Source organism: Ambystoma mexicanum, chromosome 7p (genome assembly GCF_040938575.1).
Source record: "Ambystoma mexicanum isolate Mex_15411 chromosome 7p, UKY_AmexF1_1, whole genome shotgun sequence".
Lineage (NCBI taxonomy): Eukaryota > Metazoa > Chordata > Amphibia > Caudata > Ambystomatidae > Ambystoma > Ambystoma mexicanum.
Window position 1 is genome coordinate 106,245,105 of NC_090939.1, and position 26,313 is coordinate 106,271,417.

At 43.4% G+C, this 26,313-nt stretch overlaps 1 protein-coding gene across 1 annotated transcript in view; it reads right to left on the minus strand.

Annotated features, from left to right (window-relative positions):
• Window positions 1-26,313, minus strand: part of CCDC191 (coiled-coil domain containing 191) — a 299,595-nt gene that overhangs the window by 144,581 nt on the left and 128,701 nt on the right. The window contains exons 6-7 of the mRNA XM_069635893.1: window positions 24,227-24,450; window positions 5,477-5,642 (exon numbers count right to left, since the gene is read on the minus strand). Of these exons, the coding sequence (XP_069491994.1) occupies window positions 5,477-5,642; window positions 24,227-24,450 (390 nt within the window). The remainder of the gene's footprint in view (window positions 1-5,476; window positions 5,643-24,226; window positions 24,451-26,313) is intronic.

Below are 26,313 nucleotides of genomic sequence, written 5' to 3' on the forward strand. Positions count from 1 at the left end.
CTGTTGGTTCCTTATACTGAAGATCTACGTATCAAGGTAGGTACACAAAATGTATCTGCTCCTTTGTTGCAATGCAAAGATACCTCAGCAAATCTCCTTGGTACAGACCTCTTGAGTAAGTTGCGAATGTTGATTGCTTTCACCGAGTAAGGCATAGTATGCTCGATTTCCGGTTTGCATCCAGTAAGAGAAGCAGCGCATTTGCATGCATATTGTAGTGACAGAGCGGTAAGGGGGGTGCCTGTACATTCAACTTTGTTTCTTTATGGGGTAATAGTTTTGTTGAGTTAGGTCCCAGGAATTAAAGATCAGACATGGCGGGTACCGATTGAGTTTTTGTTTTGGCCTGTTGTGCTGCAGGAGGTAACACCAGGCACCATTGTCATGATAAAGAATAACAGGGTGGCTCTCTCAGGGACTGATGAGGAAGGCGGAGAGTGAGGAGCAGTTCTGTGCATCGATCCGACCTTATCGCTAAGGGACGTGTCTGACGAACAATTGTTCGAAGACACAGGAGAGATGGTTTTTGAGATTGGGGTGCTTTGCCAGATAGCGATGGAGCAACCGGAAGTACCACAGACCATGCTCATCGTTAAAAATACATCGCCACATTGGAAGGAGGATTTGGAAAAGGTACCGGACCATTTATATACCAGCAATCCACATGATGTGGGGCTGCCAAGGAGTATTGGAGCAGTGTGAAAAGAATTGAAACCTGGTGTGATATTACCACGGGTTAAGAAGTACCCCATGTCTAGAGAGACGAACAAAGGGATTTACGAGACCATTATGGCGTTGTTGAAGCAAGGCATAATATAACCTTCTGTGTCCCCATGTAGTGTCCCCATGTAACACGGCCATCCACCCTGTGAAGAAAGCAAAGGGGTCCAGTTGGAGGATGGTCCAGGATTTGCGCCCCGCAATAATATTGTTCAGGTGGAATTTCTGGTGGTACCGAATCCTGCCACCATTCTCTGTAATATCCATACTGGATTGACCCCTTTAGTGATTGATTTAAAAAATGCATTTTTCTTGATCCCCTTACTCCTTGATTCTCTGTACCTCATGCGTTTACCTATCCTGATCAGAGATTTGAGTACATAAGGTTGCCCAAAGGGTACTGTGAATCTTCGAGTGGTTTTAAGAGGGTGGTTCAGATGGATTTGAGAAATGTACATGTGTTCAATACAATAATCCAGTATGTGGACGGTTTACTAGTCTGTAGCACTTCAGAAGAGCAGTGTTGAGGAGATTCAATAACACTCCTCACCCTGCTTACGGAGAAGGGGTACAGAGATGGCAAAGTAAAATTGCAGTACTGCCAAACAAAGTTATTATATTTGGGGAAAGTGATATCACCTGCAGGAACTAAGGTTATGCCAGAGAGAGCCACTGCCGTTCAGAATACACCTCACCCAGTCACAGTGAAACAAATGCAGCCGTTTTTTCGGGCTCTGTAACTATTGCAGATTGTGGACATTTGACTACTCTAGTTACGTGATGCCCTTTACTGCAGGGACTTAAGAAAGCGCAGAAGATAAAGGGTCCAAAAGAATGGTCTGAAGAAATGGTGACCTGCTTTCAGGAACGCAAAGCTACAAATCGCCAATGCTTCAGTCTTGGTGACTCCAAGAAACCTTTTTTTTATTCACTTTCTCATTTGAACAGGCAGGTAGCACCGGTCCTGACCCAGCAAACATTGCTAGGCCATAAACTTTTAGCATATTATAGTGGACTAAAAGACCCAGTGATCTAGGGACAGTTCCCTTGCGAGCAAGCTTTAGCGACAGTGGCTTTTGCAATTCAAAGGCCTTTAACCATTACCATGGGTTGCCCGGTGACATTGTACAGGGAGCATGCAGTCTTTGCGAACTTGGAAAAATCCAAGTAGACTCAACGACCCAAAGAGTTTCGGGGTACTAGGTTATCTTATCAAATGCATTGATACATCCTGTGCAGTATCACCTAGTCAATCCTGTGACATTTGTAGCCGAGTCAGTGATACCTGAATACATTGTTCATGATTGTGCAACTTATGAGGGAGAAGAGGACGAAAGGAAAAATGTTGAAGAGGATGCCTTGGAGGGAGGTGAGGTACTGGTGGGACCTCAACTATCAGTCAAGACGCTGATGAGAAGCATATGGATGCAGCCATTGTGGGTCTTGTGTAGGTAGAATACTGGGTCAGACTAAAGAAACGGTTGCCTTCGTATTACTCTGCGCAGGCAGCAGAACTAGTACCACCCACTAAGTACCACCCCCAGGGGGATTATTGGGTAACAGCCATGGGAAACGACAGAGGGATCTTTGGTGAATGAAAGTATAGAGATTTTTGATGAAAACGCTTGTTTTAGAACAGGGGTGTGCATTATGCACACAAAGATCCTACGTGGTGGTTTTGGAGGTCCAGGCATATAACAATATGTAGGGTGAAGTACAATGATGGTATGCTCAATAGTGTGCATTAAATAATCATTATCACCCTGGCGGGGGAAGCCAGCCAATCAGGTGGCTAGGAACGCAGGTTTAGGATACTTCATGATATGAAGCATTAAATATACACAGATGGCGCTAATAATTACTAATAATATGTAATGTATGCTGAATAAGCAATAGTATGCTATGTGTGTGCATTACTCATTAGTTAACCACAGAAAGGTGTGAATGAACAGAAGTGCTGGTGCTCTGGGTGGCTTTAGCTGGAAACCCCTTGAAGGAGAAATATTTTTGAAATAACTAATACACACATTTTCCTACTGCTGGGAAAAGGCTTATTCTGGGAGTCCATTTGGGTGCAAATTAATTTGTTTTTCAAGTGGTTCTAATGTAATCCCACCTGGGTTTTTACAGATTTTGGGAAGGATTTCCAAGCCTTTTGTATCTCCTTCCCAAATTACCAATACTGCTGGCATAGACTGGATGTCTATTTTTTTTACTTGTGTTTTGACATGTTTTGATGCAATCATGGCTGTATTTTTAAATGGTTTCCATGTGTATCAGCTGCCCAGATCGCCATATCTCTTGCCAAAGAGTGCATTATGGAGAAATTTAATTTGTGCTCCTATAACATTTTCTCCACTTTGGGCCTGATAACTGTCCTGCTTCTCGCACATTTTCAGCTTACTTGTAAATCCTGCCACAGACAGCCTTCACTTACTAGAGATTCTGCGGAATATACCAAAACTACTTACAGGGATCACCCTATTTCTCCGATGATGGCCAAGTAAGGTTGGCGTGCAGATTTTAGGCCCTCGCCAGTTCAGTGCTGTAGAAAAAGCTGGTTGAACAGTAGACAGAGCAGTTGTCTCAAAGTTATCTGGATTCATCCTAGCACCACCTGTTAACCTAACTAGGCAATTGCAGGTGAGGGAAGTGGTTTAAAAGGGGTGGTGTTTTAACTGCTATGTATGTTTATGGTTTTTGACTTTGTAAACCACCTTGAAACTGGTTTGTCTGGGAATAAGACTGCGCTCAATAAATATTTTTCTATTCTATCCAGCAACCGCTTAAGAGGGACCAAGTAACCACAACGCAACAGGAATACACATAGGTTTTCTGGCAGGACCCAATGACTGCTTGGGCAGCAACGAAGGGCTGCATTCTCACTAGGGAACCTACATCCTGAAAATTATTCCAACAGAGAAGCGTTATTAGGGTCAGCCACTTATCCCAGCTTGTTGTTGGACAGTCAGTGCTAAGGAGGCCTTAACTGAGGTCCTTTCGGCACAATGGTGATTATGATGTTGGCCTGCAGCCTCAAACACTCGCTCTCAGCTCCTCACCATCAGTGCTGTGTGGTGGCCTTACTGTGGCATAAAGCGTTAAGCATTAAGCGTGTCATAACCTTATGCAGTGACATTCAAGATACAAACACAGCCACCTATACTGGAACCCCAAGCTATGCAACAAAATAAACTCTAAGGTAATTGTTTACACTTTGTAGTCCGAATAATACACTAGACCTTCTCACTGCAACTGCCCTTCAGTATGTGGCCATGCTTGTGGTTATGATTTATTCAAAACCTTTCAGCCATCAATGTTTGGTTTTGCTTTAGTCCCCCCCTGATTGGGACAGGTATGCCCAAACATGATTCCCAAGACTGCTGGGCCTAGAGACCCAAGCTACCCCTCACCGATGATGCCCAGCAAGGCTGAAACATGTCTGGGGATGCTTGTGGTCTCGTGCAGAAGGTATGTGACTGAGCAGTTTGGGTTGGACGGCCCCTTTGGGGGTGGGACCAAGCCTGATTTGGAAATGGTCTTTCCCCTTCTGCAATGGTTTGGAAGGCTGAAAAACGATAGTCTGGAGGGTTGCCCAGAGCTGTGCCCGTTGTTATGATCTATTCAAAACCTTCCAGCCATCAACATTTCGATGTGCATTAGTCAGCTTGAGTGGATCGAGTATGCCCAGACGTGGGTCCCAAGCCTGTTGGGCCTAGAGACCCAAGCTAACCCCTCACTGATGATGCCCAACAAGGCTGAAACATGTCTTGGGATGCATGTGGTCTTGTGGAGAAGGGATGTGACTGAGCAGTTCAGGCTGGACTGCCCCTTTTGGGGTGGTTCCAAGCCCGATTTGCATATGGTCTTTCCCTTTCTGTAATGGCTTGGCAGGCTGAAAAATGTTGGTATGGAGGGTTGGCCAGAGCAGTGTCTGTGGTTATGATGTATTCAAAACCTTCCAGCCGTCAACGTTTGATTTTGCCATTCAAGTATGACCTGAGGGATGTCCCACACACATGATTGCTCTTTCCACGTGTGTCCACCTCATTCGCCAGGCAGACAGTCCACTCTGGGATCTGTCACTTCTGACAGTTGGTTAGGCGATTTTAGTTTTAGGTCTCTTGGGTCGATCAAGCAGAAGTAACACCCAAAAGACCAACAAACCTCCACGCTTCCAAGAAACCTTGAGCACATGTCAAACAAATCACAAAATTACTCACCGACTCATTTCAGTACTCTCCTGCAAGTGCTAGAAACTGCCCAGACATGTGTCTGCTGGCTCTGAGGAGCATTAAGCCGTGGCCCTTTTTGATCAGCACTATGGTTTGATCATTCTAGGTTGACTCTACAGCTGGGGCAAACATTTGAACTTGGGCGATTTCACACGTAAAACACATTAGGAGTAGGCAATTGTACATCTAGGCCCTGGGATCAGTTGTCCATGATAGAAAGGACTGCCACAACACCACAAAAGCCATATCTGAGCAAGTACCCCAGGAATAGTGGTTGCAAAAGGAATGAGGAGACAATGTAGCAGATTGGCACATGCCTACTGAAAAACAAGTGAGCATTTCAGCTGTAACAAAGCAGAAGTAAAGCCGCTAAGGAACAATAGCCCATCAGATTAGGCAACAGTGAGACGTGACAATCCATCAGCCCGCTGTTTTTTTTTGGTTGTGTTGTTACCAAGGGCTCCTTTGCAGTAGATGACATTTGTTGCTTATGTATTTTTCAAATTTTCAAAATCACTCACCTTCTGGTCCTCCATATGTAGGCGTGTCAGCAGCTCCTCTAGTCGGCGTTTTCTATGCTTCTCTCTTTCCACTCGCTCCTCTTGCTGCCGATGCAGCTCAGACGATGCCACCAACGAATGCCCCGTTTGCTTCTGCATGTTTTTTATCTCTTGCTTCCTCCTTTCACTTGCAAAAAATGAAACAGTTATACACCTCGTTCAAGCGAAGAGGTGTTGGTAAAGCAGGAAATATCTCAGTGCGACAAAAGCCCTTTTCCCACAAAACAATGCTGAAAAGGAGCCTCCACCCAGAACACTCTGATGGGGAATAGTAAATAGCGGTTGACATTTGGTGGAGGCTGGAGCATCCAGAACTCTTTTTGTGTTGTTATAATGGGGATCGGTCATTGCAATCACCGTACACCCTTTTTACTAAAACTCTGCGGACCATGTTTGTTATACAGGACAACCTGGATCTATGTGATTTTGCATTTTTTAACGAAACACATTTTTTAAAATTTTAGTGGGGGTCCCCCTGTTTCTCTATGTTGTTAACTCCACCCCAAACCCCTCCCCACCCGTTTTACCCCCTTAACCCTCTCTCTCTCTCTATATATATATATGTATATTTTTTCTTTTTTTCTTTTTTTTTTTCCAGTGTATGTGTTTCTTTCAAAAAAATGCCTCGACCAAAAAATGGTTCGTTAAAATCACTGGGTACCACCTCACCACCCACAGACTTAGATGACTACTGGAGTAAGAGGTCAAGCGTACAAATTAAAGATACATAATGTCAGTGGCAAATGAAGTCATATACAAGCCGATGAGTCTGGAGTACCAATATGACGATTGCAGGACTATTATGAGGCACTTACCCTCAGGATTTGAAAGAGGTTAATTTTTAGGAGACTATAGCTGCCCAAGAATAATAATGAGATAGTGTAGGAGTTTAGCTAACATTTCTTAGAGGCTGGAAGAAGTTCCCTGATCTGTCCTTATAACATCAACCACAAATAAGAGGGAGCTCAGGTCATATCGGGTCTCAGTTCAAGCCGCAGGAGAGGATTTTTTTAACAATGGTGGAGCAATTAAGTACCCCTGGATAGATACATTTGTGTGTGGAAAGGCACATACTGTTGGCCCACAGCTCAGAGTTAGTATCCCCTTTGAATGACTGTTCAACAGGCAGCACGTTGAAACAACAAAGCAGAGGTTGCAAAGTCCAGCAATCCACTAGATGCCACTTTAATATTATCATAATTTCGATTGGAACACGTGTGCATTATAGATTTAAAGGGGTAGTTCGATCAGAAATGGTATTGGCCCAATCGATCAGGCTTGTATTTACAAGCATACATATATCGTTCTTAAAAACAATTCCAATGCAATTTACCAGAGATTTTCGCACTATAACACATGCAAAAACTACGGATTGGTTACCGCCGTCTTGTGCTAATCTTATCCGTTGATCCATTGCCCCAAGTTCAAGTGCCCTTGCGGCACTAATTCAGATTACCCGCCCCCAACACTGACATCACTAGACGCTCATGCCCCATTTCACAATGCCAATGCACGGCTCATATCAACGTCCTCTGTGCGCAATCTATTGATGTGTCTCAATGGAAAGGCCTAGACCCCCGTACCTCGACAAATTAAGGAAACCCTTTCTGATCACACAACTTTGGAGTTTCTCTTTCCTTCGTGTCAGTGACTTGTTTCTGCTCTGTTCAGCTATCTTCCCAGTATGACGCTCTGAAAATAGGTACTTACACTACCTGAAATGAATTAAGTCATTAGTCACTTTTCATGTCTTATATTATGTACTAATGTCTTTACCAAACCATATATAAACACGTGTCCTTGCAAACCTTTAAAGTTTGAGCCTATTAATCTTGTCTTTTCGCTGTGTGTTTTTTGTAACGCTGACATCACTAGATGCTCACGATGAGCTCCACCTATTGTAATGACTTTAGTGGGCAGCGTAGCCAAACGTACCCTGACATCACCAACGTCATAACATTAACTAACACAGAACCAGGAACATAAAAACACATATCCACAACAAACGCAAAACTGTTGTTTCTTTTCACAACACAAAAATGTGTTATTTTGAAGGAAACAGCAATAGTCGGGAGCATAGCAAGTACTTTTCATTTTGCCATAGCACTGAAAAGAGTTAATTAGGTCCATGAAAACACAGGTAACTTTTTCCAGTATATGTTATAGCTAGTGAACATTGCATGGATCTGATTATTTTTTTTTAACTGTGAACAGTGATCTCATAATGTAGATTCTGTTCATCAATCGATTAATTCCAGTCTTTGCATTCTTCACAGAAAGTTATCTTCCATTGCTGATTTTTGATTGACGCACATGGCGTCGCAACACTTTCACATCCGGACGTTTTCAGAACCTACAGGCTGCAATGTTACTCCTTATTGCTGCATCAGCGAAAGGACAGATTGGTGTTTGGTGATCGTCCCAGATAATGGCTTTCACGGATACGTTGTTGATGTTTATTGTCCAATTGCGGTTGAAGAAGCCATCGACCGGTAGACTGTACCCATTACAGGCGCACATCGGTATAATAGAACTAAGTAAAATCGAGAATGCAAAAATATATTTCAGTACCCACTTTACAATTGAATATACACCAATGGATACTACAACATTGTGGAATACATCAAGACCACTGGGTCATGCATCGTGTGGGAACTGTACAGCCTGTAAATTCACCGAACAAACAATATCCATCGATATAGGATGGAAATGCCCCTGGGAACAGAGACATTTCACAAACTGTAACACTAATAATGTGATATATAATTCAGTGTCCATGTAACAAGAAATATATTGGTATGACCACAAGGGCCATCAAACTACGGATTGGAGAACATATGTCCAATATTAGAACTAAGAAACAAACAGCTCCCTTAGTGGAACATTATATTGGAATTAAACATACAGAGAATGACCTCAAATGGAGCATACTGGAAAAGGTCACAATACCAAAAAGAGGGGGCAATATACTGGCGCTCCTACTTAGGAGAGAACAACAATGGATTTTTAGACTACAGAGCCAGATGTTTGGCCTCTGTAACGCTCACCTGATTCCCACGGAGGCGCTGGTCCCGGCTGAACTGTTATAGTCTCTTCAATTGAGAAGCGTAGAGCTCGGATGACTCTCTGGACTGGGCTTCCTCTTATTGACCGTCTGGCTTGCAGGGTAAGGTTTCTGCAGGCGGAAGAAAAAAAGGGTTAATGACCGTTTGGCTGGACTTCCTCCTCACTAATCGCCAACTCTCCAAAAGTCCAATGTCCTGGTGAGCTCTCACCTTAGGCGTATAAATGCTGGGCTCTCCATCCTGCGACTTACGCAGGGGTGCGTGGGTTCCAGTTACGTCACTGGAGGTCCTCAAAGTCTTTTGTGGCCTTAGAAGTGGCACAGGTGCTGAGATGCCAAAAGGTGATGCCGCCGTTACTGCACGAGCGGATGCCAGTAGGTATAAAGAGTTTATAGTCTTGAAGAGATGGGCACCTTTAATGAAGTCTTTGCATTGTCTTTTTCAGGTGCCTGGATGCTGAGGGCGTGGTCACTGAGAGCGCGACACGTGCGGTTGTACGTAGGTATGGGAATTTCAATGACACCTCAATAATGTCCCTTGTTTTCTGTTTTCAGGTCTTGAGATGTTGCGGGCGTTGTTCGTCCGTTGCCGTTGCACGTGCGAAGTACGTGAGTATAATGATCTGTGACCTTATTATAGCACCTCTAACAATGTTCTTTTCTTATTTGCAGGTGTCGGGACCTTGCGGGCGTTTTCCCAGTCGCGGATGCACGTGGGGAAACACGTAAGTGTTAGGCTTTCTTGCAGTCTTTAATGGCACTTAAATAATGTCTTTTCTTGTTTTCAGGTGCCGGGCTGCTGCGGTTGAAGAGATCGTAATACGTGCACAAAAGCAGGTAAGAAAAGTAAATGCGGCCGCCTTCAACCGATTCCTACTTAACAATGTTCTTTGTCTTTAGAGGTGCCGTTAGGCTGCTGAAGAGAAGGCCGCAAAGAATCCGTGAAAGCAGAGATGGATCGGGTAAGCGAGCGCGGCTGCGAACGTGTTGCAACTTGCTAACCTTATGTTTCTTTTGCTTGCAGGTTCTGCCGGTGTCTGGATTCCTGGATGGTAAGTATAGTTCTCGTGTCTTTCTTCCACAGGTTGCTGAGCTGAAGCTGGAGATGTCACTGGAATGCTGGAGCTGACTCGGTGAGCGTCCTGCTGCAGATGCAGAATAACGCGAAGCACGTTTTCCCAATCGGGTGTGGTTTAAATAGTGTTGGAGTGATTGGGTGTCTTCTTCCTCAGCCCCGCCCAGGTAAAAGAGTTCCTGTGTTCCAGAGCTAAGGAGTGGCACCAGCCCCACCCAGGTAAGAAAGTAGTCCCAGTTCAGGGAATAGTTCCTCCCAGCAGAAGGCTGGGGACTTCATCCTGCCAGCATTTGCAAAGGTGAGTATGCAGCATGGTCTGCTACAGGTAGGTCCACCCAAGCACCTTTGCAAGAATTATGAGCCCGGTGCCCCTGGCGCCGGGACTGAGGTTCCTTATGAGCCTGGCGCCAGAGGCGCCAGGACATGGTCCAAAGGGCCCCAATAGGGGTTTGCTGGAGCCGGGGACGAGGGTCGTGAGCCTGCTTCCGGGGATGCTGGGCTTGACTCGGCTTCTCGGGAGCAGTGCTCATGACAGCCTCAACAAAGAAATCTGTTGGCAAACACTGGCAGTCCAGTGAATAGAGGACCCTAGATAGCGTGGGACAGATAAGGTCGACAGATGCATTATGCTATAACACCAGGAAAGAAATATCCTGCTTGTGGATGATTGACAAATGTACGACTCTTTACCAGAATACACAGGGACCCTTATGAGACCGTGGAACATCCATAGTCAGTTTTGACCATCACATGCACTGGCAGAAATACATTATAGGCAACATATATGAATACATCCTAGATTTCTCATTTGATGAAATCAGGTTGCACATAGCAAAGACAACATGGTCTTCCTCTGGGTCTTTGTCCTGAAAAAATCCTCGAAAATACGTTCTAACGAATTGCAGATGACAACATAGCCACATGGACTAGTAAAACCGGAGAATATGCACAAAGGGACCACTTATACCAGCATCCTCCTACAATCTGGAGCCACGCCTCCGGAGCGATGACAGAACCGATGCATAAAAAACATTTATTTTTTCCTAAAACATATGATAAATGTCTTGTTGCATACCTCTGTGTTTCTTATCCTGATAAAACGCACGACAAAAATCCTCAAAAATGGCCTAAAGAATCCAGATGACAATATCGGAACACAGGCACAATGAGACCACACATTTCGGCATTCGGCTGGAACCTGGAGTCACGCCTTTGAACTGATGGAGACAAAAAACATGAGGCTTCACATCCGTGTTATAACATAGGGCAATGCCTCCATCATACAAATAAATATAATATGTAGCGCACGAACGGACTACATATCCCAGCATATGGCAACGCTTCTATCATATAAATAAAGGGTAGAGAGCACGAACGGACCACATATCCCAGCTCCCCTTGCGAGATCCATAGTCGCCTGTGGATCGAGGAACACTGAAAATTATAATATAGAACATACATAGATGTAGAGACTAATATTTTATACATTGATTAGGCTTCAGGTGTATTTTAGCTCCACTAGACCGAAAAGACTACATTGTCACGTGACCATTACGTGGCTATATAAACTAACCGCCATTCAACATGGCGATGTGTACTAACAACCGGCACAGGCGCGGTACGAACAGGGAAACCATTGAGGTAAGAGCATGCACTCCGGTCCTTGATGTCGATAGAATATAGAGAAATGGCACTCTGCACTCACGTTTAGTAGACACGGGCGGGCGCCAGGTCTCATTTAGGAGAAATGGCTCTGCGCACGGAACACTTTTCCAACTTGTCGATACTGCAATATGTAACTGACATGCAGGGACTGAGGGACTTTATGTTAATCCCAGACAAGTTCGCTTGCAGCCTAACATTAGGAATGATCTTGTTGCAAGCCAGATAACTAGGCACCTATAGTAACGGGAGGCATGTTTGTTATTTATTTATTGCAGCGACCCGTGTATGAACCACAAACATAGAGGAACTGATTCCAGATTCTTCACGTTATTCATCGCAACAGTGAAGACAGGTGATTTATCTACTTTTTATGTCCCGGCCCATCTTGAGTAATTCTGATTTAGTATAAAATAATGACTCCAGCCCAATACATCCTTTTGACTCTACAGACCCCAGTAAGACAATCAATACAGGAGTCAGGAAGAGTCCACGTATTGCCCCACCACAAGCAAGTCGACATAGAGAATCCAGTTCCAAGTATCTAAGTATAGGTAAGGATTCCTAACACAAAAAATGTGGGAACAAAGAATCTATTGTCAGCAGCACTTTTGAGACTGATGGCAGTTTCCATTTGTCTTTTCTTGTCTTTCTCTAACCCCTTAGCACCAAGGGAATGATTGATTAGCCCTGTGGACACCTGAAGATATCCTCACATAACTTCATGATTTGGATATTGTATAGAGAACATTACGAACTCAATGCATTTGCCCTGAAGAAAGCGGCCAAAGACTGAATCCCGCTGAAACGGGTTGACTTATTCTGAAGTAGCTCTGGACTGATAACCCAGGCTCCGATACCCCACATATGAAAATGAAAGGGCTTGTATAAAGAATAACATCACAGCAATTTACAACTAAACAACCAATTGTTGAATAGGAAATCAGCTTTTTAAGTTATTTTATTCCCCTGTCTGATCATTTCAGACTTCATTGTTTTTCTTTTTCTTTTATAAGACATACACATTGGAGGCAGTAGTATTAAAAGTTTACACCGACCCCCATTAGGTATGCATGGAAACTGTAGTATATAGGAAGTAATGAGAGAGGAAAGGGTCAGGACCTCCACATACCATTTGTAGTCGGCACACCAGCACTGACTAGGGCTGGCAATGACTGCAAATTCTTCTGTAGGAGATACCTGACACAGGGCCACTTAATTATTGTTAGGGTTCCAGCTACAAGAATAACTTTTTTACTAATTATCCTTCTGTCATTTTTGTGTTAAAAAACTTGGGTATAGACAGGAGGCGACTACCTTCTGACTCTCACTTGTTGTTAATTAAGTGCTAAGGGAGGCCAGGTGAGCAAGTGCCACGGGAAGCAGGGAGTGAGGATCACATTCTAAGCGCGAGGACTGGGGTGGACCAGGTTCGGTAGGGATTCACACCCCGCTAGGCTTGTCAGGGGAAAGGGGACCAGAAGGGCAAGTGCAGATTGTGGGCAGGGGACAGGAAGACATGGTGTTGGGGTATACTGGGCGAGGAGGGCCTTGTGGAGCTCAGAAGGGACCAGGCAGCCAGTCAATGCGACAAAGGGGGGCTTTAGCAGGGGTGGGGGGCGAAGAAGAGAAAAAGGTGGGTCTTGAGAAGCTTCCCGAACTTAAGGAGATCTGGCAGAAGCCTAAGTGGGCAGAGAGGCCATTACAGAGGAAAGAGATCTACCCCACACTCTCTGCTTGGAATAGCTTTTGATCTGCATAGAATTGCAGCTAGATGCCCGAAGGTCTCTACGCGGGAAGTATTTATGGAAACAGTCGGATGTCGTGGGGTCTCTGGCCCCAGAAGGCCTTGTGGATGATGCAGAGGGTCTTGAACTTGATCCTCGCAGCCACCGCAGCCACCGGGAGCCAGTGGAGATAGATTTGGGCTGGAGAGATGCAGTCCATGGGCTTGAGGCCAAGATAAGTCTTGCAGCCCTGTTCCGTATTAGTTGAAGGGGACGAAGGGAGAATAAAGGCAGATTGAGAAAGAGGCTGTTGCAGTAACCCGACCTGGAGAGGACCAGAGCTCTGGAGACATTGGGCCTCATTGCGAGTCCGGCGGTAATCAAGCCTGAAAAACCGCAGGTTACTACTGGACTCGTATTACCATTCCACCTCTGTGATTCCCGGAATCACTGGGCCATTACAACCCCGGTGACCCGGGAATTCCGGAGGCAGAATTGTGCAAGTCCCCAACCCCATGGAGCCCCATAGGACTCCATGGGGATGGGGACAATGGAAACACTGGTTCCGTCTATGACAGAGCCGGTGTTTCCATGTCCACCTGCAGGCGGGTGGTGTTAAACCCACCAGGTCAGACCTGGCGGGAGTGACACCTCGCGCCTGCAGGACTCTTAATCAGCCGATCCGGAAAGAACGGTGGCGACGGTTTTACCACCACCGTTCTTTCAGGATCGGCTGACTCGTAATGAGGCCCATTGAGTTTCTGTATGCCTGCTGCTCCAGTTTTCTGCTTAGATTCTTCAAATATTGTGAGTTCATTACAAACAGGGCTCGAAATTAGGATTGGATAAGCCTTACAAGCAGGACCTGGGTATCCAGCAGTTACCGGTCACCAACGAGCTACCACCAGGGAACAAGGAGCTAGTTTATAGCATTACATTAGTTGGCCGGGGAAGTCAAAAGTGGCTCCTGGTACCTGTTAGTTTTAAGCTCACCAGGCTCTTTTACATTTGAATTTGATTTGAGTGACATACTTGAAATAATCAGACTGGTATTTATTGTTGTAATATAAATCAATTATATTAATGGTAATAAATACAAAAAGCAACGAAAAATTGAAATTGTAAGGCCTACCTAGTGACATCACAAACAGTAATTAATTAAAAACAAAATATTTAACAATTACATCTCAAGTCACATATTATTCAATTTTTTGTACAATGAAAACAGTTTCCAAACACTGTGCAGAAGCTTAAAACTGGCTTTGTTAAACACTGAAGAGAGTCACACAGTTGAATCTTGAAGTCAACCTTTCAACAAGTTCAAGTTTGGGAGGGCAAACCTCTTTTGCAATGTTATGTGGCGTAGACTGGGCCCTGAAAACAAAATCTGCATCGATTCCATGCTTTTGCATGGCTAGCACATTCAATGTCAGATCTTTTACAAATTCAAAATCTATATGCTGCAAGATTGGCTTTGCCACCCACTGTTTGCTACTTTTGGTAAACTCCTTGTTGTAAACAGACATCCCGAAAATTCCTGCAGTTTTTGCTTGTTCCTTCCAATGTTCTCGTTGAGTGCAAGTACAGCCAGTCTTGTTCTGGCCTTCATACCGTCTATGCCAAAATGGAACCTTTTATGCCTGTACTTTAGGCACATATTATGGAACAACTCCAAATCTCCAGTGTGGCAGAATTTGGTGAGTCCCCTCATGTCTTTTGACACAATCTTCTGAAGTGCTGTGTGAGGAGGGGAGTCTGAAACCAAACACCTTTTCTTATGCTCCTGTCCCTTGCTCAATGGTCCATGTGCACATTCGTGGAAATGTTGGTTTACTTCCCAAGAATGTATGCAGCACAATGGGGCATTAATGAACGCTATTTTTCCAAGTAGAATATCAACAGATCCATCACAAGTTTTTGAGCTCCACCAAAGATGGTTGCTGATAGACTGTGATGAATTTAAAATGTTTTCTGTAGCCTTTTTTTGCCAGCAGTAGTTTCTTTCTAAATTGATTTTGTGATATGCCATACACCATATTGATGCTTTATGTCTGGAAACTGCTATAGCATGGACTTGGCTATTAAAACGTGCCTGTCAGTGGCTCTCAAGTCTATTTGCCTTCCTCTGGATTGCAGAAGTTGAATGGATTTAATGAAACCATATTTTTCCATGGCAACAGAAGATGTACATTCAGATACTTGCACGACGACTGCACTCACTATTTTGGTTTCCATGTCTTGGAAGAGGTAAGTGCAGTATTTAGCAGAAACCCCTGGGCTGTCACACTGTCCATCATCAGCAAGCCAGAGCCTTTTGCCAGTGAGAGCATTGTCCATTGACATCTGTTCTAGTGTCCATGCCTGGCTAATATGGGGGAAACAGGAAATCCTTCTGATATTTGTAGTAGTGTGTTTTTGAAAGGAACTCGAGTCCCACAAAGTTAAAAAAAAAGTTGAAATTGTACTGAACGCTGATCTGCTAAACAACAAAGCAGATGAACAAAGTACATTTCCAGCAGGCACTTATACAAATATAGGTTGAGCAGACCATAACAATTAGTTATGGTGGTGTAATCAGCTACCCTTGATCTTCAGGTTGATGCCTTTGACTACACAAGTAAACTTCACCAATGGCTCCCCACAAATCCTCCTACACAATTCAAGATCACATTTAATCATTTTCATGATCTCGATCAGGCAGCAGTCAAATACAATGTATTTTAGTTCCTTTAATAGCCAATCGTCCAGAAGTATAATGGTTTGAGATTCCATGGTGGTGGATAAGGCCTCAACTCTAGGAAGAGTGAAGTCCACATCACAAGCACAATCGTCAATCAGTAGCGAAGATGCTTCAGTTATTTCTGTGTGTGATATTTCCGATTTGTCCACATGTATTGGGGAAACATGGAACACTGTCCGTTTCTTTGATAGAATTTTTTAGAGGGTGTTGATTGCTTTAGCGGTTCTGGAAGAAAATCTGAAACATCTTCTGTGTTGTCCGTCTCTTCTGGGTGACATTGTGTGCTGTAACAATGAACCAGGATTAATTTCCATGGGTCACTGCTGATATTCAATTCAAATTCCGGCCACTGCACATCTACATCACGACACTGAATCTTGCGAGGACCATGCTGAGCCTCAAAATGTAGCTACTCCCAAGCGACAACGGTTTGGCAACCGACATCATTAGTTTGTGTAATTGTCAGAGTCTTTATGCTCATCTTCTTCCTAGGCCTCTAATTTAAGAGAAAGAAAACATGCTTAATTTATAGCACACATACAGAATATATGAATTACAACAAGAAAATGTAATATCAATGAAATAAATTGTAAACAATGTAATTCTTTAATAAAACCTTTCTGTTACTTACCCTTGTTTTCCGAATGTTCCATCTAACAGTCAAATTGGATGTGTCGACCACCAGACCAAGCTGAAAAACAGCCTTTTGAAATTGCATAGACCTTAAAATGTGCTCTTCTACTTAAAGAATCATATAAACATATATACAAATATAACAAAATGTCCCTATAGAAACCACTAAAAAAATATTAAATATTACATCACAGTTACAATGTATGATAATTGATATTTTACAATATCTTATGTATACCTCTTGTCCATGTGCCTCTCCAATTTGGACTGCTTCAGTAGTACATTCCTTGTACATGAATTCAAAGAACACACAAAATACATCTTCAGAAAGTTTAATGATGGTCAACCTTACAATATCAGTTCAACTATGTAAAACGATATGGTTAATCGTCTGATTAACATTTTTCTATTAGCATTAACATAAAATCAAACACTGTACATGTAACATTTTAAAAAGACATTTGAAAAATGTACCTAAACTTCAGAGATGTCGCAGAGAGTTGGTCTAAGATCATCCTGCAAAAGATATTCATTAAATTGTGGTCCCTTTAATGTGTTATGTTATTTTGTTTCACCTATTCCATTTTTTGCTAAGCATCTAAAGTTTATGAACAAAAACATACACCATGCATATAGTGAAATGGTCAATGTTCTTCAGTGACAAAGTACATTTTTCAGAAGGTTTACTTTCATTGTTGCATGTGTTTCCGAGTTAAATATATCAAGATTGTTGATCTAATGCTTTGCAATTTGCTGACAGTATTGCAAATGATCAAAACAATAACTTAGCTTAAATGGAAAAAAGATATTGTTAATCTAGGAGTATAAATCAATACATTTTCACTTCACATACCTCATCCTCCAGGCCGGTTGCATTAGAAGAATAGTACGTTGTTGAAGTTCAAGGCTCCGTCTTTATAGCAGTAATTGGAATAATAAAGATGTAAAAGCAAAATAAAAAAAATGACATGCAAACAGGCTCGATATTGACAAAGAAGAATCCAAGCCACTTTGTATCAAAATGTGATATTATACATAACAATAACTAATATGTTTTAAGTTGAACTTGAAAAATTCAATTCTGAAAAATGTACTTGAAAGGTGAGTGAGGTAGCTGTTGACTCAGAAATAGTGGTCTTAGTAGCATCACGGTTTTTTAATCGATGTATATATTCATACCTGTAACGCTCACCTGATTCCCACGGAGGCGCAGGTCTGGCTTCGAGTGCTGATGCTTCTTCAATGGTGAAGCGCGGGACTCTGAAGATGGACAGGAAGGGCCCTCTACTCTGGCTTCTCCGGCTTGCAGGAATATTCCCCTGTGCGTGAAAAGGGAGTATTACCTACTGACTGAGTTATGCACAAGCCTCCCACTCTCTTCCAACCCTCCACGATACCCTTCCACGATTCCCCGTGAAGTCTCACCTTAGGGTCAGGAAGGAGGAGCTCTCCATCCTGCTTCTGATGCAGGGGCGCGTTGAAACCCAGTTACTTCACTGGATTGAGGATTGATGGGAGTTCAGGTAAGCTTGACTATTCAGGTAAGGCTCTGTAAAAGTTCAGTTGCAAGTTCAAAAGTCCAAGCTTAATAATAATGTTCATTGTCTTTTTGCAGCAAGCGCTAATGCTTATGTCTTTTTTCCCCTTAGGGGCCGGGGTTCGGAATGCCGGAGATATGGCGCCGACCCGAAGTGAAACGTGCAGTTCCTGTTACAATAAATGGCAGGTTAGTTCTGGATGAGCGCTCGGGAACTGTCTTTGCATATGCTCATTCAATGTCTTTGTCTTTTTTCCCCATAGGGGCCGGGGTCCGGAAAATGCCTGGAAGCGGCAAGACCCGAAATGAAATGGGAATGACCCAACAGGTAAGTCTTATTCCCTTCCTTCTCTCACCTCTTATTCTTGACTTTTTCTCTAGGCTCTGGGAAGTGGCTGTGTATCCGGATGATCGCTGCTGAAGATGGAGGAACCCAGGAAAGGTGAGTGAAATGCAGCGCTGCAGCGATCGTAACGAAATGCTTTTAAAAATAATGTCTTCCCTTTCAGGATCGTCGGTGATGTTTCCGTGGTGCAGATTTAGCTGGTAAGGTCTCTTGTCTCCCTTTGCAGGTGACCCAGGATGCTGACAGGCGTGGCTGAAGTCCAGATGCAGGAGCTGACACGGTGAGCGTCCAGCTGCGAGGAGCAGAACAACGCGAAGCGTGAGTTGCTGATCTGGTGTGGTTTAAATAGCTTTGGAAGAAGTTCCAAAAGTGTATCCTTCCTCCGATCAGGTATGTATCTTTCCCCGACCACACCCGGGTGGAAAGTAATCCCACAGGTAAAGTAGTTCCATTCAGGCCTCAAGAGGGCCTGGATGTGGCAGCATGGTCTGCATCAGGTAAGTGCACATTAAAACACGTAAACACATGTCTAGCTTTATGAGCCTGGCGCCTAAGGCGCCAGGACAGGGGTCCAACATGAGCCTGGCGCCTAAGGCGCCAGGACTGCGTCCAAAGGGCCCCAGCTTGGGCCCGCTGGCACTCCCCTGGGGGAAATGATGCCTGCCTCTGGGGTTGCCGGGTCGGACCTGGCTCCTTGGAGGTAGGCATCATGACAATACCATTGATAGAAAATGTACATTAGTATTATAATTTAGACCACATCAAAAACATTAAACAAAGATTGTGTTAAAGTCGCTTGGCCTCACCAATAGGCTGTTGGATGGGTCTGTGGAGTCCTGCATGGTAACGTTCTGTACTTCCATCAGTGCGGTCTACATGAAGACAAACATAGTATTTTTTTTAAATGTCCTATTGTTAAAGAACGCGATGTGACTGTGTTTGGAAAGGCATCCAATTACACCGAACTAGTCGAGCATCCCTAAAGTATGGATACCCAAAGTTATCTAAAGTTAAAAATGGTAGAAACAACAGTACATTGTATCACGAAGGAAACTTGGGTAATAAAATATTAATGGAAATATTCCACAAAAACTGAAAACCATTCATTATGTTACCTGTTCACAGACTATTTCAATATATTGAGTGGTCATAGATAAGACATTACACAGGCACATTTAGAAAATGGTCAAATACATTTAAAAATTCAGCATCCAGTACTCACCTGGGTCAGCGTGTGCGTAAATTCATGGGAACTCCATTGGGAAGTAATTTGCAAATGAGTCTGTGGTGACGCTTTTTAGTGTACTGTGGTTTTTCGAACATATCTTCGGAGAAGTGCATGCTGCGGACGCGGAAATCGATTGCCCATCACGTCATCCAAGACATCCTTGGCTCTGCTTTCAATTTCGTACACCAGAAATCCGCAGCTCAGGAGGCATTTTCTTATTACAATGAAATCCATTGGAAAAACATGCGGGAATACATGGTGTACATGGTGCTCAGCGCCTTCAGCGTTCCCATCCACCCAGGCTCCTTGCGAGCACACGCCCTCAGGTGCAAACTATCATCGTTAGCAGAGGGGGATGGATGTGGATGAAGGGAGCGCGATAGGCCAGTAAACCTGTTAAAGCACACCCATCTTTTATGATACTCTTAGATGTCTGGACGTTTTGTGGACTTACAAAACATTTCGAACAATTGCTCAGATTAACACATTTTTTATTTGTTTTATTTAGTTTGGTAAGTGGGTGGCATTGACACTACAAATTATATAGCTGTGGTCGAGGTACTGTCTGTATAAAGCCACGGTATTGTCCGTGGTCAATGGGGAATGCATCACTTATGGCTCGAACCACACAAGCCGGTATAACTTGTCAAACGCGAAATCATCGTCTTCCATGAACCCACCATGTAAACGCACGATATGCCACAAGCCTGTACCACCTGTGTAAGCGATACAGAAATAGTTTACTTGAATGAACCCAATAATATTTTTGTTTGCACTACCATGTAAAATGTAAGGCATTGTCATGCTTTAAAAGGTACTGTTTTGTGCAAAGTACTGACAGTACTTGAGATTTCAAGTAGGGAGGCAGAAGAAATGTGAACACATTGCAGGAAAAACACTTTGGGAGATACTTGCAAGTGAATGAAGCGTAATTGCTTGGATGAAAAATCTAAAGATGAACACTTTGGTTTCAGATTAGAATCAGTAATTTATTTCAATTTACAGAAAAATTCTTTCATCAGTGATCCATCAAAGTTATATTGATGTAGGGGAACAACATATTATGTTAGTGATCTTGGCTGTCAAACACACAACATATGTAGAGCGACATACCCGTTACTTGCATTATGAGGGCAAACTGTAGCTCGGAGTTCGTGCATAAAGACCATCATCATTCGCGACACGGATCAACGGATAAATTTAGCACAAGATGGCGGTACCCGACCCGTCGTTTTCGCATGTGTTAAAGTTAGAAAAACTCAGGTAAGTTGCATTGGAATTATTTTCAAGAATGATAGATGTATCCTCGGAAATACATGCCCGATCGATTGGGCCAATAACATTTCTGACCAAACTACCCCTTTAAGGATTTTTCCTACTGTAAGGATGGCATGGCATCAAAGTAAGACAGGGACAAGTCATTACAGTTCAAGGGTGTTTATTGAACTTTATCAGGGGTGTGGAAAACACCTATCTAAACCTAAATCTAAGATGGAGCAAGCTACAACCATCGAATAATAATAATACAGACCTAGTGGAGTCCAGTCAAATAAAAAGGGCCTATACTAAAACAACCTATTGCCAGTCCTTACCGCTATGCTACAAAATATAGTGGGATAATGTTCACAAAAAGAAAGAAATGATCACAAAATGATAAGTCAGGATGTTTAGTCCTTTGGCCTCCCTTCCCCACATTTGTAGCACGGGACAAGGCGGGTCACTCGAGCACAGGACACTCTTGGCCTTCTTCGGCACAAGGTCACAGTTCCTTTTACTAACATTAGGGCCTTCTGTGCCCATGTCTCTTATCTTCAGAGTGCCTGATGTACCAGAAACAACAAAGAAAAGTTACTTTCCAAATATTCAAGTTGGGCGATTGACTCTTCGCCCTGGATCTCCCTCAGGTGGGCTCAGGTCCTACTTTCACAATTAGTCTCCTTCGGTCGGGTTCAGATAAACCTTAATTTGCAGGCATCCCTCAGTCGGGTACACATTTGCCACCGCAATATCTTCTCGGGTGAGTTTACTGTTTACCCAGGATCTGCCTCCTCCTGGCTCAGACCCCCTTTTCGACAATTAGTCCCCCTCAGCTGGGCTCAGACCGATTCCAGTTCACAGGCAATCTAAGATTTTCAAATGTGCACGGGATTCAACTTAACCCGCTGTAGGACAATTTCGATTTCACAGTCCAATAATTTTTACACGCTCAGGGCGGTACCAAACAGAGACCTTCAAGTGAGCACCCATGTGGGGCCGGACCACTCTCTATCTGATACCTATCCCGGTTTCATAAAGTTCAATCATATACAAATTCTCTTTGTTCATACAATGTTGCTGATTGCAACTTTAAACATAACACAGTCCGTTCTGCTATCAGTTTCTCGACTCACCGGCTGTGCTGAACTCGCTGGCATTGCTTTGCTGTTGGAGTCAAGGACAGTACCACGGTGGCAATTGCTTCTCCCCGCTTTGGCTATCAATGCGGGAGGGGCCCATGTACCTTTGACACACGCTACACTGTTCGTCAACAGCAATTCCCAGTCTTATGTTTTTCCTTGAGGCTTATTGAAAGTCACTGTCCTTTCTTGAAAAGGACAAGGGTAATTCCCTCCTTGTCGTCCTCTCTGGTCTCGCTGCCTTTCTCCTCGGTTTAAACTGCCATCTCCGAATTGCTGCTTCCTCATGCATTTTGCCTTGCTCGGAGTGTGCTTTCGTGCTCCACCTTTTATCCGTGTGGGGAAGTGTGATGGAAGTCAGAAGTGTGTAATTATCAGTAATTGCCTGACTCTGCCTGACCCTTGTGTTGGGACATGTCAGGTATACGGCTCTGGTGTTAGTCTGTTGTCGCTCACGATGAACTGCCCGTGAGAAAGTGTTTGTGTTGGAAAAGGAGGAGGGGTTTGAGTTTCTAGGTATCCTACGCAGTAGGATGGGGAAAAGGTGTTATAAGGAAGGGGATACTGCATCTCACCCTTCGGTGTCTGACTTCCAGTCCTCGAAGACCCCCATCCAGGTGATCCTCCCGCACTGGTCCACCCCCAGGAACTGGATCCAATAGTGATGGCCGTGTCCTGGCCACTTGGATGACAGATCCCCAGGGACTAGCGGGTGAGACACCTTCAGGTTTCTCACACTACACAGTGAATTCGAGTTGCACAAGCCTCATTCTCCCCACACTATAATTTCTTATTTCTCCATGGCGTTGCCTAACGTTCACTTAGAAATGCAGTCCAGGACAGAAAATATTGGCTTTTAGAATTTCACAAAAACAATTTGCAGGGATTATGATGACATTTGATTCTGTTGTGCAAAATGTTTATTTTCTACCGAAATACACAATCCCAGAATTGTAACTAAAAGCGAGTGCAATCATGATTTTTCAACAGATGTAAGTAAGATCCTTTTTCAAAGGGCGAACATTCAAAATTGCAATTAACCACATCAATTACAGAATTTTTCAGATTTTAATTGAAGATAAGGTCCAGAATTCGTTCAAAGTGCAACAAAAAATCTTCAGTAAAAAGAAAGGCATTTCCATGGAGTGAAGATGAGCGGACATTCTATGGATTAAGATATCGCAGAAGAAAACTTATGTATTGCTACAATGTAAAAGGTAAGGTTCGGAACTACTGGAATGACGACGCAGGTAACATCTTATTACTTCAAGGGAGTCAACAAAACGTTGTCATGTGGGAAAGAGAACTGAAATATCCGGGTCAGAAAGTCTGAGGGTGCAGCTAATGGCCTTTTGACTTTCATCATACTGGATGGGGATGGCAGTGTTTCCCTGCCAAGACCTTTGAAGTAGTCATTCGTGGTGAATATATTTGTTATCTATGAAATCTTAAATTGCTTCAGTGTTTTACAACTTTTGACGGCTATGTTAATGTCATATTGTGTGTATGGAATTCAATATCTGCATATAACCGTTGGTGGCTCATTCTTTTAACCCTATTCTGGTTGAAGTGAAATGTAATTTCACTTTGACAAATGATCCCATTGAACTGAATGCAAACCAAAGACTTCTGTAACACAGTTAGCTGGGCGTGTATGGTATGTGCCCCTATATTAAGTTCGATTTCATATTTTTTCAATATGTTGAAGGCAAAGCGGAGATTGGGTGCTGCAAAAAGCACTCCATACTGGATAATACCCCTGTGGCAATGCGTGGATAGTAAGTGTAATAATCTAGGATGACATTGGCCATAGGGCGGCTCACTATTCATGGCAGGAAGCATTTCTACATATTCATTTGTCTCCTTTTTAAAAAAACATGAAAAAAGTCAGGTTCAATTAGGCAGTGATATTAGAAAGCCACAGATGATTAAGCAAATGTCCAATGTTCTTCTGCTTGTAAAGTTTGTATTGCAACAATGGAGCACGCTTTTTAAAAAGATTTTTTCTATTAGACTGAATTTCGTTAATACCTGTAGGGTTAATTCTCCTACGTATTCCTCTGTATAGCAATTGCATCTGTAATGATCACAGTGTGTATGTGCCTAATGAGACATGTTACATTTTTAAGATATTATAATCGGAAAGTGTTACATAAAGCTTGGATTTCAACATTAATAAGACACTTTTGCTATATTTTCTGTTATTAGGAAAGGGCTTTAAAGAGAACTATTAAAATACCTAGGATGCTCTCTGAAATATCACGCCCTGTAAATCGGTTCACCCCTCGAAGCCCCAGACTTACATTGAGCGTGCCTCCTCCATGACACGCCGGCGCTCAGCCATGTCTTTGCGTAACCGCACAACCTCCCGCTGGATGTCATCCTCCTCTTTCTTGGCTCTTAGGGTTTTCCTGCGGCTCTCCTCCTGCAACAGCCGTTGGGCTTCAGAGAGCGCCATCTTCTTCAGGGTGCGATCCTGTCGCTGGCGTTCAAGCCGCTCCTGCCTCTTAGCACGGTTTTCTTTCACCTGAGAAGAGAGTATTTTTTACTTTTATCCTGAGCACAGCTCAATTATTCAGAGATGTCTTTAAACTCTCCGTCGGTGTGCTGTGCCGAATGGGCTTTAGTTCTGTACAACATCAATATTCTGCAGTTGGGGAAAGATGATTACAGGCAGATGCTGAGGAACACTGAGTGTAATAGCAAATGTGATGTCTATTCAGTTCTCTCGAGCAATAACCAGTAAGAGGTCATTCTGATATTAGAGTTGGCTGCTTTCAGACTTCAGGGCTATGTGTGAGAAAGACTCTTTCATGTAGAGGACAGTGATGATCCGTCATCACCACCAAGAATTGTACCGTTACTGGATCTGGCAGATGCCTCCATTACTATGGAGTAAACCCATCGGGATCCCCAAAAGCAGCCACGGTTGTGGGAGTAGATGGCCTTCAGGACTCTGTTATCTATGTTGGCCTGAACATCAGCTATGGTGTCCATTCTTCACCTCTTTCTAATCCCAGCTTTGTAGCTTAAAGAAAAATAGTGTGACTCTGTACATATCACTTATTCTACCAATTCCTCAATGTGTGGATATGTGAATTGTGCAAATGAACAACGCTAATCTGTGCAATCTAACCCTGCCCCACTTGATATGTTCCCCCACACCCACATGCCCGTACACCTTCCCCACCCAATCAAATTCTGATTTCTGTAGTCGGGTCTTAACCTGACAACACTTCTGCTACAATAATTTGTTTCTCTAAAAACCCAGCCTTCTCAATGTGCCTGGGTTTGTGTTATATCAAATACCTACATATGAGAGAAAATAAATTCCAAATGCCTGTGTACCTGTTAGACCACTATGGCAGGTGAAGGATGGAGCCCGATTAGGTAAACGTGATCTTTGACTGCTTATCATGCACATGTTTAAAGGCATCTGATGCACTGAACTCCAATGGCTGAATCATACTTTAATAGATACTAAACTTGCACCTGCGCACCCAAACATATTTGCTGCTACACTCAAACGCCAAACTTACAATCTTCAGTGCTGTGACTGCAAAACCTTTCTCTTAGGGTCACAGGGTTAGTCTTACCTGCCAGTCCCACCTTTAGTTCCCAAGCAGGCTGGTATCATGAAGACATTCAAACTGCAATCTCCCACAGTGGTCTCCAAATGAACCAAGTGCTGCATTTGGATCCCCAGAACGTCCGACTCTGAATGTCCACCAACCAAATCACTTTAAATAGGAAGAGTAGAATGGGCCATTTCAGGACACAGCATGCCCAAAAGCTATCTCTGGAAGTTCACTTCCAGCTCCAAAACACTGAGCGATGCATTGTGGGTATGTAAATTAGCTGAGAAGCATGCATTTTTGCAACATGTGAGAAAATAGTCTTTGTCCTACTTATCCAGTCTACTGTTACATTTCAGGTAGAAGGATTTTCTATACCTTTTTTAAACACATCATAACTTTGAAGGTGTATAGATCTTAAGTCTACCGATGTAAGGGCTGTTCACCATAAATATTTGTAATCCTACTTTTTGAGCCTCAAAACTATCACTTCCCATGAAGTAATGAATGAACCTTATGACTACAGAACTCTGACCACAGGGGTTGAAACATCTCACACTATGACCTACAAAATCTTTGACATCTGCACTTCAACCACAAAACCACCCTACACCAGCCTTCCATTCGTGCGGTCAGCCACAAAAAACATACTTATTCCAGCACCCACACTTCCAAAGCTCCTGACCTCTAGCCTCTGAAACTCTTAATATACAAAGCCTTCCATTCTCTGACCCATGATCCAAATGACTCCCCAATGTGGCCGCCTCCCACTCCCTAAACATTTGTTGCCTTCTCAAGCCCCAACCGACTAGGTC